General features: G+C 38.8%; 1 protein-coding gene across 1 annotated transcript in view; it reads right to left on the bottom strand.

Annotated features, from left to right (window-relative positions):
• The window catches only part of ZSWIM6 (zinc finger, SWIM-type containing 6), a gene marked incomplete at its 5' end in the record, with an annotated part of 50,247 nt that overhangs the window by 7,098 nt on the left and 27,024 nt on the right, over positions 1 to 16,125 (bottom strand). The window contains 5 exons of the mRNA XM_010023176.1: positions 1,758 to 1,921; positions 2,455 to 2,612; positions 7,492 to 7,627; positions 10,773 to 11,033; positions 13,171 to 13,317. Of these exons, the coding sequence (XP_010021478.1) occupies positions 1,758 to 1,921; positions 2,455 to 2,612; positions 7,492 to 7,627; positions 10,773 to 11,033; positions 13,171 to 13,317 (866 nt within the window). The remainder of the gene's footprint in view (positions 1 to 1,757; positions 1,922 to 2,454; positions 2,613 to 7,491; positions 7,628 to 10,772; positions 11,034 to 13,170; positions 13,318 to 16,125) is intronic.

Here is a 16,125-nt window from a genome sequence, read left to right as displayed (position 1 = left end):
TCCCCCCTGCTGAATCACAGATATGCTGCCACTGGAAATAGTGAGAAAGAACCTAGGAGCACTCCCAAATCTAGAACAACGTAAGAGGCTTTTCTGTCATAGAGATCAGAGTGACAGGGTTGTGAAATTGTTGGTATCATCCTCTCAACCCAACCAGGCCAACTTGTCATTGCTCTGGCTGTGACGGGACCATGTATCTGCGAGAACACTACTGTTTAGGTTACCACATGAGGGGATAGTTTCCTAGAGCACATAAATGTGTAACTAGTCAGATACTAGATAGTGAATACAGACAATCTAATTGCCATGAAGTCAGGGAGGGGGGCAGGAAGGGGGAAGCATCTATAGACTACAAGACAGTGCTGACACCAAGGTTTTGCAGAAGAAGTGTCACTGCAGAAATCTACACAGCTGTGAGTTACTACCAAAAAACTGCTATGCATCTTCCTTCTGGAAAGCAAACTACCTTTAAGATTATTAAAGCACCTTCATAAGCTTGGGACACAATAGTGGACAAGTTCTACACCAGTTTGTTCCAGACCCTGAGACGGAGGAGAAAGTATGGGCTTATGGTATTTCTTTCTTTCACTAGATCTCACCGAAGACATTCTGATGATAGCATCAGCCACAAAGGAGTATCCATGAATACAACGATACCCAAAGTGTGGTGCTGCCACTGAAAGATGTTTGGTGAATGCTTGAGGTGACACACAGGTCAATCATAAGGATCTTTCTCTGTACCTCTCAAATAAACAAACATTTCAGGCAGAAACCATGCCAAGATATGAAAAGAAAAAAAAAAAGATACATATTTACACACACCAGATCTCCACAGCAACCTTAGGAATATGAAAGGCTAACAAAGCTTACAGAATCTCAGCTCTGTGATTAAAGACTTCAGCTTCTGAATGTCTAAATAGGCAATTAGTACTTTTCTTTGGCATGAGGAGCAAGTGGGATAACATCTTCTCGCCAGAAGTCTTTGAAGCTTTGTTTACTGAAGCAAAGTAATAAAAATCAAAGATCTGAAAATCACTTTTTTTTCTTTTTATGAAGTCCATGAAGAAGGCTGAAGAGATTTATTTTTGTTGATACGAACTGTTTAAACTCCAAGATTGATCCATGTCAGACAATATTATGCTAGATACTTGAAACTTAGCTGTCTCCTTTTAACTTGCAAAGCCCCTCCTAAGAGCCTGAAAACTGCACACCTCAAGCTCAGTCTGATGCATCTGATCATCCCACAGCTTGTGAAGTATCGGATTTTGATGAAGAAGTGAGAGAGCTGATGTTAGCACTGCCTGCCTTAGAAACAGGTCATTTTGGTTGACCTTGGCATTCTCTAGTAATTCAACAAGCACCTACCAAATCTCATTCAGGGGAAAGGAAAGGAATGAATAGTAAGAAACTCCTCGAGGCCACGCAGAAAATATAGTGCATTTCTGGCAAACAGAGTAATTTTGCTTTCTACCCAGTCATATACTCTTGAACCCGTTGCACTGGTCCCCTCTCACCCCTGAACAGAAGACTGCCCTGCAGCCAGCTGCTCCAGCTTTCCCACCTGAACAGCACAAAGGGGCTGTGCACACCTTTGGTCTGTGTTTACCACATTATTGAGCTTTGTTACAGAAAATGGAATCTAAAAACACCAGACAAATCCCAAAGAGGGTATGGTCCTCTGTGCTTTAAAGCTATACCCACCAACAGTGGGTCAAATTCCTTTCTTCTACTGTAATAATAACAAATGAGGGAAATACCTGAAGGCCCAGCTCCAGAGAAACTTTTAGAAGAGTGATGTCTGGCAAGCTGTCCATGAGTGTTGCTATTTTAAACGCATCCTGGGCAAGTTTGAAGATGTGTGATGAGGAGTGGATATTTTTCTGGATGGATTCTAACACTGTTTCCAGTCTCCGAACATCACCTGCAAGGCATAAACAGTGTCACCAAATTGGAACAAGCTCCCAAAACGTCCAGAGATGCATTGTAATTGAGCCTGTTGTTGCTATGCAATAGTATGATGTTTCAGTTATACATGTTTTGTTTTTAGAAACCTTCCACATGTAAATCACATGTGAACAAAAGATACAAGACAGCACAAACTCCCCCAGTGCTTGATGATGTTAGTGCAGTACATGGCCAAAAGTCATTCTGATTTGTGAATTTTAGAAGTGATTTGTCCGCTCTTGGGTCTCGCTGTCTATGTCATATATGAGAAGAACAAAAAGCTGTCTCATCAACCTCAAATCAAGGTCATTTGGCTGCCACCTAGCCAGCTTAAATCTACTTTGCTAGAAAATTAAATGGCAAGTTTAAGCCAGTTCAGTTTGTTGCACCCATTTCAAGTTCCTGTCAGACTGCAATTTGGATTCCTAAACCACAAGTTTTATGATCTGTTTACTCCATGCAATATTAAAAGCACACAGTTAGTTGAGTACGTAACTGACAGCAATGTACCTTTGGCTGCTGTTAGCATGGTTGATGCCAGTTCACACTGCTGGGATTCAATGTGACTTAGGGTGAACCAGCGGGGATACCGGTTTGGAACAACTGATGCAATATGGTGTGGGCGGGACATGTCTCCCGAAGGAGCTGTAGATTCCAATACTAACAACCTGAAATAAGGAAGAAATCCTCTTTTATTAAATCATTATTACATTAGGTTATTCATGAGCAAAACTAAAGCTTCAATGACACTTAACTTTGTTTACAAAATGGGCCTTTTTGGTTATTAAAAAACAGTGAAATAAAAAAAAGACTGGTAAACCTCTTCTTGGGGAATCTTAGAAGTCCATTTGCCAAACCTGCCTACATCAGTGGGTATATGCAGCAATTCACAGGACAATTAAGTCACCTATCAGCCAAGGCAGCAGAGATTTTCTGCATCATGCATACAGCTGAAGCTTTTCTCCCTGCCTTCTTTTGTCACTGAAGCACAGCCCTTAAGAAGGAAGGTAAAGTAGTTCTCCACTATACTGAGAACATGTGAATATTTTTCAGTATTTGGAACATCTTTTCTTCAAAGTAAGGGAGAGGAATATTCAAGAAGTCATTTGGATTTTCACTTTGCAATAAATTCAGACGGGAATTTATGTTCAAAAAGGGCATTTTACAGTTTGACTAAGACTACTTTTTGAAATCCTTAAACTTCAGCCTACCAACTTGTTATAATGCACCACAATCTGATGTTAGGGTCCCAAACAGCAATGATAAAGTTTCCTCTGAAGTTACTTTTCAGACTCTATTTCCTAATCCTGAAGAAAAAATTTCTTTGAGTACGTGTGACTACAACAGTCTTATCTACCAAGGAGAACCCACACTTAGAAAATTAAAATCAGTGTGTTTGCTCTTGACTACTGCAACACAAGTGACAGCCCACAACAGAGACTCAATGTTACAATACACTAGATACAGCCAGTATACTAGATACTATATAAATGCCAATGCAAAAAAGCAAGAATGAACAAAAATAGGCATTTTTATTCAATACAATTCAGCATAATTTCAAAATATAAATGGTTAATGAGACATCAAATGGAAGTAATATGGCAACATCCAGAAGAAAAGCCTTTCCAGTGCTCAGCTTCTTGATCAGTTAACATCTGAGTTCTGTTTCTACCAGCTTTCATGTGCAAGTGATTTTCTAGCAGGATGTCACCTGGGAGGACAAAGGAAATTGGATCTCTTCTGTCAATAAAATTGTAAGTACTGAATATTGAAGATCCAATGCATTGTGACTTTCCATGATAGAATATTTCTTATGGAATAGGCTCATTTAAATGTAAGTTACAATTGCTTGCGCTCAAATGAATATCTAAGTTCTCTAAGTAACGGGAATGCGAGTCTTTTCTTCTGAGTAAGGTATTTTTAAGTTCCGTCAGTTTTCTGTAGGTTCCTGAAGCATATGAGAATATCTTTAAGAATTCCCTGAGAAAGGTGAAGTTAAATATATGGGACAATATCTAGCAGGCACATATAAATAAAATACGCCATGCAAATAACTATCAGCAGGTTATATAAACATTTTCAGACACATGTATATGCATGCTAATATAAGAAAAGAGACTCTCCTTTCAATTTGTATTGAGTCAAATCTCTAGTACCACTGAGACACTTCTTTATATAGCTTTATATACATAAAAATAAAATACAGATCAACTCTTCAGCTGATTTTTTTTCCAAGCAGAGGAAGACACTGGGGGAAGAGATGCACTATTAAATGGTTTCAATAAACAGTAAAAATCCCACTACCTAATGCAAAAAGGGATTATTAGGTTATGAGTAACAGTAAATAGACTAAAAGCATGAAAGAAAGAGGCTGTTTTGGGGAAATCTTTTGTCACTTTGAATTTCATTGCCAGCTTTTATGTTCTTTTGCTGTGAAAAGAAACGCTGTTGTGAATTGGTGGCTTTCATGCAGTTTTGGCAAGATTAGGGAACATCAGAACAAGTACAGCAGATTTAGCATTCCTCACTTCCTCCCTCCCCCCCCTTTCAAACATCAATTATTTAGCTAGGTTTTAGCAAAGCTACCTTGTGATTAAACATCACTATTAAAGTCTGGCTCCCAAAGCCTGGGTGAAATTCAGGCTTAACAAGGTATCGGCCAAACTAAGCCGAACATTCAAGTTCAGATTCCAAGTGAGCAGTCAACTAGGTCACTGCAGATCCACATTTTTCAAGACTCTGCTTCATATGTTTCAGTGCTGCAAGCAGAGAACTGCAGACAGAAGTGACCATCAAGGATAGCACAGCCCTACCCTTGCAGACCTGAGGCGTATGCACAAAAAGCTTTATGTTCTCAGCTTTCACTGATTTCACACTGAGTGTTCCACACACTAAAACAGGATTCAAAAAACAGAACAGCAACAGATGATTTTTGAATACAGAGAAGTAAAATACTACAGTGCTGCCATCATGGGTCATCGACCCGTGTAGACTGACACTAAACGCAGGTCTGGAAAGCAACCAGCGAGGGTCTTGGGAAGTTAACTTCTTTAATAACTGTTGAAGTGAAGAAAGAAATATGCTCCACTTCCAAAAGTGTGAGCAACCGCACAAATTTCTATGCAGCACCTATACTAAATTCCACATGAGATTTTTGCTGTTTCTTTGCTGCCATGGAAGAAAGATGCTTGAGTTTTTCTCTTCTGACCCATTCAGCCTCACAGCCATGAGACAGACACTCAATCTTCATGTCTGCTTTTTTCTTCCCCCCCTCAAGGTCATATTAAGTTACTTCTTCATTTGGTTTGTATTTGGACTCCTTTATACACCGAACTATCACTTTGGTGCAAATGAAAAGAGAAATCAACCTTCTCTAGTAGAATTTGAAAAGTGCTAAGGAATGCAGACAAATATAGAAGATTTCTAAATCTGGCATCACCACCGTTCAAGACAGCAATCCACATTTCTGAAAAGCACCAAATATCAAAATACAGAAGGACTGATTATTGTCTAGTACTGAACTCTCATCAGGCTTATTAAGTGATGACAAAAGGGCTTGGAGAACAGCACCAATTATGATGTCTCCTGTAACTTTACATGATGGAAACAGATGGAAACAGACAACTCTTTCTTACAGTGGTCTGTTTGAAAAGTAACTTTATTGCCTGAGATGACAGCTTCATACCAAAAGATTGCTGGAACTGCCCAGGACTAATCAGAGATTTCATCATTTGGATTTTTCAGTTTCTTGCTTGTTTTACCAGTTGAGAAAGAAAACTTCCAGAAAAGAAGTTTTCAGTTAAGACTGGTTCCTGGGGAAAGCTTTATTATTCCTTGTTCAAAAGGAACGGCATGCTGCTGTCATATTCACTGAAGTGTTCAGTGCACTGTGCAAAGCTGCTGATGGATGCCTACTCCAGCATGAAACCTACTTTCAGCATCACAGTTTCAGTAGTTTAAGGAGGACAACTCCACGCAAACAACCTCTGAGGAACACTTTAAGGTAGCAACTGAAAATAAATAGAAGGGCACAGTCTCCTTCTTAAAACTGACCTTTTCATCTAAAAATAAAACCCACAAAACAACCAACAAAAAAAGAAACCCCAAAACCCAACCAACCAAAAGCCCCCTCACCACATTTTGTACTATTTTACTGATCTGATGTGATCAGGATTATTAATGCACTTAACTTGTGATAAAATAAAGAGGTGATGGCCCAGACAGCTTACTGATCATACATTTGAATGTTTTCAATAGTTCATCAATAATGCATTGTGTCTTCTCAATCTATTTCCTAAAACGCTCATCATAAGCAACAAGTACATAAGGTCACTCTTCATAGTTCTCAGATTTCTTCCTTAACATCCGTTACTAGACACTCTTGGAGGCATAAAAAGACAGGCTAAGCAGACTTTTAGCCTGACCTGACAGTAGCTATGTTTTGTTATTATGCATTCCCTCCTGTTTAGTCCTTTGATCACAGAATTTTTTTTTTTTTTGAGAAACTAGCTCCAGAATACACACCTTCAAACCATTAAGACACAACTTGTCTGACAAAGCTAAATACTACTTATGTGGATAGTGTGTCCTTCAATCACTGTGCAATCATTCTTGAAAATAATGACCAGGAAAATCCAACACTTTTTTTTTTCCCCCCTCTTTAATCTGGAACTTGATTGCTCTGAGTGTTCAGTTGTGGATATTCTTTGTCAACCATCAGCTACGCGGTTTCTGACAGTGACCACATGATTCAGGCAGGAACAGTTTCTTCCCTGCACTGTAGATGGACAATAGATTTATTGCTGACCATCAAGGCTCTTGAAATTTCCTTTAGAAAATTTTCTTAGCCACCGTTACCAATCTGGCCTGCCTTAAGATAAAGCCAGCACACACTGAGCGCTCCCTCAGAATCATCTTTTTCCTGATTAGTGAAGATATATAGAATGCAAATCAGACATTTTATTGTCAGATGACACACTCTATTTAAACCCCAACATTCACCTAGATGTGGACAAGACTGCTTCATTACGAAACACAAGAAAAGAATACTGGCTCAGACCCCATGCTATGGTTCCAAATCTATCATTGAGGGTTAATCTGCAAAGAGCACCAGTGGAACAAATAGTCCTACCGAACCGGCTAAGCAGCAGATGATTCTGAGACTGCTGCTGCAGCGCCTCTTTCTCATTTCCTTGCCAGTACCATCACACATACATACACAACTGCATGGGTGAGAGAACACACATGCTAAAGCTGCCATTGTTTAACACAAACCCATGTGCCCCAAGAGTGGGATTCTAGAAGGATTTGTAACAAAGAATGATTTTTTATGGTTGTAGATAAGCACTAATTGTACATTTGTAATGATTATACTGTAGTTACTAGAGACACCGATTGCTTTTACAGATGACAACCAAAAGAATTTCTCCTTAAAGGGAAGCATGCTTCTTTTAGAAAAAAAGACTATGTCTTGATTAACAAGCCTTTTTCCCTTTCCCAACTGCTACTGCTACTTGTGCTCCTTCTAGATGACTTGTGAATACATACCGCATGGCTCTCAGTGCAGTTTTGTATGCCAATTCAGCATCATGAGGTAGGAGCGAGGTGAAGAGATACTTGGCAAATGTGTGCATTGGAACGCTCTCTCGATGGATGACTTCACCTAAACCACTATATGGTCCAGCTGCAGGAAACACAAAGAGAATGTCCACCTTTACATACTGTTAAAACCAACTTATAGACCTTTAAAAATATTCACTATACCTTCATTTACAATGGGTATTCAGAGCAGAGTTTGCTGGACAAAATGTAAAGTTATATTGCTATTTCTGTGAAATATATTACAAATATATCACATATATACAGTGATTACAAGTATATTAAATACCATAATCTCTGAGACAAGACAGACCGCAAATTGTATAGTACTAAGTAGACTACCAGTGTGCATACAAACAACAGAATGATTCCAGTGCTCCATGCGGCTCATTCAGCAAGCCTATGGTATGCAGAAGGAGAAAGTGATAACCCTAGACTTGCCTCCACACAGCTACATTGTGCACATGAATCCCTATGCACCCTGTTGATGCATAACTGCTTTATCAGAAACTCACCAGAAAAAAAAAAAAAAATACCCGAAGAGTGGTTTCAGTGAATTAAAAGTGTATTTTTAATTGAAGTTACATGACCAATCACCACAGGAGCACCTAATCCCTATTCATGTCTCACCTGACATTAGGCATTTAAATAACCCTTTAGTCTGGACTTCATCTCCAGAGAAGAATAGGTCAGATCTTGCACCAAAACTGGTTTTGTAGGTCCATTATAGCCACATGATCTTAAAAATTGTATTTGTTGTAGGAAAACTATACCCATTGTTGGAGCAATGGATTTTGCTCACACTCAGCGCAACCAGTGCAGTATTCCAACTTTGTAGCAGCAGCATCAAGACTGACAACAAAAACTTTAAATGCAACTATTTCCTTGCCAAGTTCTGAATGTTCATGTTGCATATGAACCCCATTTCTACAGTTTTCCTGCAACCTTAAGACTTTTATTCCCATTAATAGGAACACAATGTCAGCTTTTGACTTCAGCAACTAGAGGTTCAGGCACTAGATGTTGTGAGATACAGAATAAGAATCTTATATTAAGTATTATTGAACTATTACTGCACAGATAGCAGCCAGTAACCCTAGAAGTTACTACTACTTCTACTAGAGACTCTGACCCACCACACTTGGATGGACGGATGGATGGATGACCTAGTGAGCACACTTCTTTGCTGCAGAGTCACGTGTCATTTAAATTGCTCCCAAAGCAGTTCAGACTAACATGGCCAACACTGCACTGAAGCAGACAAAGAGAAACAGCCAAGGTGTTTCATCAAAGTTTTTCTGACTAGTGCCGTAGCACAACATGCAAAGATAAAAATCACTAGGCATGAAAAAATTCTGAGCTCCATAGCTGGGCATTTATGAAGACTGAGGCGGATTAAAAAGAAACGTCAATGAAGATTTAGCAGGTGACAGTGTATCTCAATCATTTAAAATGAAGTTGAAAGCCATTCAAAGCTGGCTGGCATTGCTTCAATGAAAGAAGCCATTTCATGTATGCTTGCCAGTTGGTGGTCCAATCAGAACTCAATTAGGACACAAAGAATACATGACAAAGCATTTATATGAAAATATATTCCACCATTAACTTAGCAGTCAAGCAAAAAATTAGAACAGTTCTTGGAAAACAGTCTTACATTCTGCTTTCCCACGCATTCAAATGGTAGCTACATACAGCATGCATTAATCTGCATTAACAGCATAGAAATCAGCTTAATATTGGATTAAGCTTTCTTTATTATATCTATAGGACTAACTATAAAAATGCAATTGATATGATTAGCATATTAAATCACTGCACAGTTTTTCCTCCATGTGAGCTGGCAGTTTCTGCCTAACCTGGAGTACAGAATCATAGAATAGTTAGGATTGGAAAGGACCTTAAGATCACATAGTTCCAATCCCTCTGCCATTGATGAAACCCAGATTTCTCAGCACACTGTAGTACAAGACCATCATTGCATACTGCTCACCATAGCAATTTTGTAGATAGTCATATTAGCAGAGTTCCTGCTATGCTCACTTATTTACTGCTCTAAGAAAACATTAAAAGAATTTCAGTGATCAAAGTAGTAAACTAGAATTATCAGAGAATACTTTGGAGAAATCCTGCCTTTTCCTCATAAAGCATCCTTACCAGCAAATAGATGCAGTAAATTGATTTTATAACCCATACAATCCGTGTATGGTGGCTGCTAGCTGCATCCAGCAAGCAGCTGTTCTTGTCCAAAGGCTATAAAAGCAGCAGCAGAGCCACACCACAATGGATACTCTCCCCATGGTGCAGCTTCTAGGCAGTTTCAAATGGCACCCTCATCTTCCATTAAAGAGGAAGTTTTAAAAGACAAATGTCTTACAAAAAGGATGCAAAACCTGAGTGCTGTGTAGTAGTCTTCGTAACTTACTTAGAGCAGTAACACACTCCTCAGGATCCCTTGAGCAAGCACTCAAAACTTGGACCCTGCCTTTGGATAACTGGTTCCTCTGAAGTTTTTCTTGCATTTAAAACCTCCAAACCAGAAAGACAATGTCAGAACCCTGAGATTACTCTCTGAGCACGAGGTCGAAGTGCTACACACCTTTTTAAAAAAGCTAAGTCAAAAGTATGGACTTTTCTGTATAAATTTTATTGGAACACATTGGCTACTTCCCAAATGCAAATTGTTTGTCTTAGTCAAAACTCAGTCACTAGACCAGGCATTAAGCCTCAATATTTGACTGCATAGCAGTTGTATGATACAAACTTCAAAGGCAACTAATTTTCCTAATTGCCACAAATAAAATTTTACATTTCTGTCCCAGCAATCTTAAGAATTTTCTGAGCTTTTCACTTGGGAACAGAAGTACAGGTCTTCACATATTTAGAAAGCTGCCAGTCCCTTTTTCATGATACAAGAAACACTTAGAATTTTGCTATCTGAGAACTACTGATAACTGATGTCTGTATTTGACTGTGAGCCTGTGTTGTATAATCACAATACTGAGTTATGACATGTAACAAAAGTCTTAGAAGTCAACAGATACCTAATCTTCACAGCCATGTGATACCTGAAGAATGTTTGGTTTTTGTAAGAGATTGGAAACAAAATTTTGCTGGAGTTGTGTGTCAAAAAAACATCTTAGTATATAAGGCTGTTTCCACGGAAATACCAGCTGTGTGCTTGTGTAAGTGAAGACAGTTTAAAGAAGCAGTTAGCATCTATATTGAGCTACCTTCTAATAGGAAGACTGCTTGCTTTCGAAAAATCTTCACCAGAGTATCATCCAATTCAATTTCCTGTAGCTTAGAAATGAGCTGCTCCTCATTTCGACAAACCTTCTCTTGTGCATACAAGCCATCTGGCATTATTCGTTGCTGTCCCAGACCTATTAATGCTACTTCCACAGCCAGTGTCAAATAAGATTCCCCTTCTTCAAAAAACTTGTGTGTCGGCAGGTGGTGGTACTCCAGAGATCTGCATTGCCCCATGTTGTCTGTAAGGGGTGACACAGAAAAAAAACCACATCAGCAAATCATTCCAACCCATAATCTGCCCATAAGGCCACATATACAAATGCTTCCTTTGTTAGTATGATTAGTTTTTAATGATTTAAATTACTAGTGCAATCTCAAAATCCAGTGATCCAATTTAAAACATCCCACCCAAATTTACATGGCAGAAATACACAGAACAATTAGATTTTAAATAACCCACTCAAGTAAAACTATACGTTTCATTTTTAAATGGCACGATTTAGAGAAAGGCAGTTTCTCCAGCTTTGTATTAATGAGGCCAAAATTGGACAATCCACCCATTTATCTCCTTCAAGCCTTGATGTGTAAGAGGAAAAGGTGCTTATATACCTGCATAGATTTTAGTTGAAGCTACTACTATTGTGCAAATACAATAGATCAGGGAACTCCACAAGTTTAAAGCATCCTCTGTTTGCTAGAGCTCTATTCAAGCTTTTTATTACTTGTTACAGTTGTATTTATGATAAAAATGTTTATTAACACTAGAAGTCCTACTTTTAGTAAAGATTTTATGTAAATTCCACACAGACCAAGCCACAGATTGCTTTAAAGAGTACTACTGATTCATCTGGCACTTCACAGACACACCATATAACAAAATGCTATTCCAGCGTGTAGCAGTTCACAGTCTAAGTTGGGAACAAAAAGTTAAAATGGACAGTTATGAGGAGACTGACAGCTGCAGCAAATGGGAAGGCTGAATTCATCTGGTAGATTGTATATGCATGTATAGGAGGAAGTTACTTTTCAACACACGCTGGTTTTATTTCATGGGGTTATGTGGGTTTTTTGTAATTGCAAGGAACCTGATTTCTAATTTCTTTTTTAATTAAAAGTTCTTCCTGAAAGGATGGATATGGGATTAGAAATTTATTGAAGAAAATCTAATTGAATGAAAATAGTTTTGAGTCAAAGCCCCAAGAAGATTGCAGATATGCATATAAAAAAGATGCAGGTAGAAGGATGAATCCAGTTTCTGTCCACAGAGGCGGTGATAAGAAGCTACTGTAGAGGTGAAAAAACTGAGAACAAAGAATTAATCAGTTAAGCTCCTGGGAAGTAAATACTGAAATTAAAATAGGCGTACACATCCTATCCTAAATCATATATCAATACTGCAAAACTACTTTGCAATTCATATCACTTACAGATCATGCATGTGATCAATTATAAGTGTTTGTCATCAATTTGAAGCATTATGTACACTCGTAGCTAAGAAGTCCAGCAACATCCCGGGCTGCATTAGCAGAGGGCTGCCAGCAGGTTGAGGGAGGTGATCCCCTGTCCTCAGCACTACCGAGCCCACACCTGGAGTGCTGTGTCCAGTTGCAGGCTCCTCAGCATATGGACATACTGGAGCAGATCCAGCAAGGGGCCACAAAAATGACTAAAGGACTGCAGCATCTCTCATACAATGAGAGTGAGAAAAGTGGGATTACTTAGCCTGGAAAAGAGAAAGCCGGGGAGATCTTACCAAAATGTATAAGTATCTGATGGGACAACGTAAAACAAGACAGTGCCAGACTCTTCTCAGTGGTATCCTGTGACAGGACAATAGGCAACGGGCACAAACTGAAATACGGGAAACTCCATCCAAGCATAAGAAAATACCTTTTTCACTGTGAGGGTGGTTGAACACTGTAAGAGGTTGCCCACAGAGTTTGAACAGTGTTCATTCTTGGAGTTATTAAAAACCATACTGGACACAGTCCTGGGAAATCTGCTCTGGGTAATGCTGCTCTGAGCATAGCAAGTGAACTAGATGATCTCCAGAGGTGCCTTTCAACCTCAACAATTCTGTGATTCCTGCAGTCTCTCAGACACAGAAGACAGAGCAAGGTACGTGGAGAGAGCTGCTGCAGTGATGTCTTACCTGTTTTATTTCAAGGGTGAAAGATGGCATTGTCTTCAAGAATGAGTAGCTGTTAATTCTTTAAGTGCCTTTATAAACATTTTCCCTCCTTTGTGTTTTCTTAAGGAATGCAAATGTGAGTTCTTATACTATAGTAACAGTAGTTTTGGCACCGAGTCAGAAAGGCAAGACAAAAAAAATGCCTCCAGTAAATGAAGACATACAGGAGATACGCTTGGACTTACCAGTGAAGTCTGAGAATCCATGGAAGCTCTCATCATCCACCCTGCAGGCTTCCATCAGGCTACTGAAGAGAGTGCCAATGGGGTCCAAAGGGTGTCCCACCCAACCTTCAAGATTTGTTATTGACGTTACTCCTCTGTGGAGAAGTTCTGTGACAGAAAAGATGGAGCAAGGAGGGAGAGAAAGAAAACAATGTTAGCCCCTCAAAACAATTTTAAAAGTAGAACTGATTAAAATGCTCTTGGTACAGAATTCAAAGTATTTCTAGTAGCTTCTGCTTAAAAGGAGAAAATAGTGGTTTTGAGGGTGAATTCATTGCCCTTTGTGAATATGTTAAAAGAGGAAAAGCAAAAGAACAAAGGCCAGACATTTTGAGCACTAGCAAAGTGCATTACGGGCCAAAATTTTCAAATGCAATGTCTTTCGAAATCTCTTATTTGATACCAGTAGCTCTTCTGAAAGTGTTTGCTGAAATACTACAAAGACTTTTTTTGTAAAACATTCACAACAATTTCCTCACTCAAAAGACACAGTACAATTCTCACATTTTAAGTTAACTCGATAACACTGAAATAAATGAACCTATTCTAAAACATGTCCCAATTTCATAAATAAAATTTAAACTTATCGTGCATCTAAATATTTATTGAAGTAATAAAGTCATGATGATAGCTTTGTTAAAAAGAAAGAAACAAAAAAAAAAAAGAATGTTTAAATTAGGTATAAAAGAAAAAAATCATCCTTTAAGTGGATCAAGTGCATTGTTTGTCATTCTAAATTTCCAGTCAGCAGCCCCCCTCACAGATACTTTGTCTTGCAGCCCCGACTAATCATTCGGTTAGAACATGAAAAAATTGTTTATCACAGTGAATTGAAGGAAGTGTGGTTGCGGTAACAGATGTCAAGAGAGCCCCCAAATCCCTTTTTTTACTAAGAGTCTTACGGCAGCAGCTCCCCTTTGACCACAGCTCCCAGCTTTTTTCCTCCTAGACACAAGACTGAGCTGTGATTCAGGAAACACATTACGGGTGACCATTAAAAAACTACATGAGAGATGTTACAGATGCTTTGTTTCTCTGCCTGTTACGCATTAACTTGTACCTGCCTTCACTCTCTCTTGTTCATGAAGTGCCATCTTTCTGAGTAACCATTATCACAGAGATTCTAAAATCTGCTTCTTGCCTATTTAAATGTGTGGGGGTACTAAATGAAACACAGCTATACTGTCAAGAGGGTGGGCTTTTTTAAAGAATTCACTAATACGTAATAGGAAAAGCAAACAAGTAAATCACTGTCTTGCTAGCAAATAGCATGTACTAACGATGATAGAAAGAAGCAAGTAATATTACCAGAAGGATTAATGACAGTGACTTCTTACTGACTCACTTATGTTCTATTTATTCTATTGTGCCTACTTATGAGCTTCACTTGTGTCATGCCAAACAAAGGCTTCAGTCCTTCAGTCATACAGACTTTTAACTTTAAAATCATGCAAGTGGTTCCATGGACGTCAGAGCAGTCACATGAATAAAAGTTAAGTAGAAGCATGTGGTGTTTGCTAAACTAACCTAAAGCATGGCTGGAGCTGCAGAATTCAACTGCTCATAAAGACCAGCATATTTTGTGGTATTAAAAGAGCATCTTTGAAAAATTCCACACGTAAAAGGCATAAAATAAAAAAGCAGTGATGACATACAAACAACAAATTTCTTTGTTTCAGGATAGGATGGATCACATTCCATACACTTTGTTTTTTACTTAAAATAGCATGTAGTTGACTGCTATAGAACTGCTCCTAGGGAAAGGAACTTAACAGAACTACCCAATATCTAGATGCCACATTAGCAACTGGCAACGAAAAGGAGAAGTACTATAACCAGCACACTTGCAGGAGACCCTTCACACCTCCCAGTATGTGAAGACACACGTTCACACACACTGACATTGCCCCTACTGTCTTACCCCCGAGTCTGAGAAGCTAGAAAAGCCGCAAAGCTTTTAAGGGAACAAGTGTTAAGGAAAGTTACATTACATGACAAAAACACTTTGCAAATTCTCCTAAGTAATAATACTAAGTGCTTTTAGGCTTTGTTCAAATCTAGGATCCATAGTAGTGCTCAAAAAAAAAAACAAACAACCCTTGGGTACAATGCATGATGACACAGGTAGTTAAGAGCAGCAATGAAGATCTAAAATAAAATTTGAATTAAGGGATTCTTGTAGCATCAGAGAAAGTAATTCCAGTCTTTCCACATGCATTCTTTAACCACAAAGCCACCCCCTTCTTCCACTCTTCACACTAACAACAAAGTTCAGTGCAGGATTATTTTGGGTAGGAAGGATCACACGGCATAGAAACTGTACCTGATGGGGTATGTTCCTTCAGAAAAAAACCCAAAACCCAACAAACCCAGGGGTAGTGCTCATCAGACGAACACCACAAAAGGTTTTATGAAAAACAGAGTTTCAAAAAGAAAACTCCACCTCTGCTGAAAAACTAAAATTTTAAGCGTTGTTAAGAGACTCTTCTCGATCAAACTGCCAAATTTGATGAAGTGCACACTTTGCTTCATTGTTACCCTTAATGCCAACTCAGAAATATATAGTTCAGCTACATTATATGTCACTAGATATGAAAAAAATATTAAACACCTGACATGCCAAATGCAAAGCTCTGTTTTAAAGGCAGTGAATATTTTCACTTGTTACCAAAAACCATGACTGGGATAAAGGCCCCATCATACCAGACATTGAAGAGGGCAGAACAGAGCCCTTGTCCTGCACAGCTCGCAACTCAGCTTACACAAAACCTGTGACATCCAGAATGTGACATTACCAACTACCATCAAGAGACCAAGTCACTTCTTTTGCTTTACTTTCAAAACTGGTTTTCCCATGCAAAGTTCCAGTCTGATGTTATTGTCACCTCACACGTTCTTTGCCCTTCTCTCTTCCCC

The sequence above is a fragment of the Nestor notabilis genome, unplaced genomic scaffold (genome assembly GCF_000696875.1).
Source record: "Nestor notabilis isolate BGI_N333 unplaced genomic scaffold, ASM69687v1 scaffold11951, whole genome shotgun sequence".
In the NCBI taxonomy this organism is placed as follows: Eukaryota; Metazoa; Chordata; class Aves; order Psittaciformes; family Psittacidae; genus Nestor; species Nestor notabilis.
The sequence above is the reverse complement of the archived record's forward strand: the minus strand, read 5'-3'. Positions and strand labels throughout refer to the sequence as shown.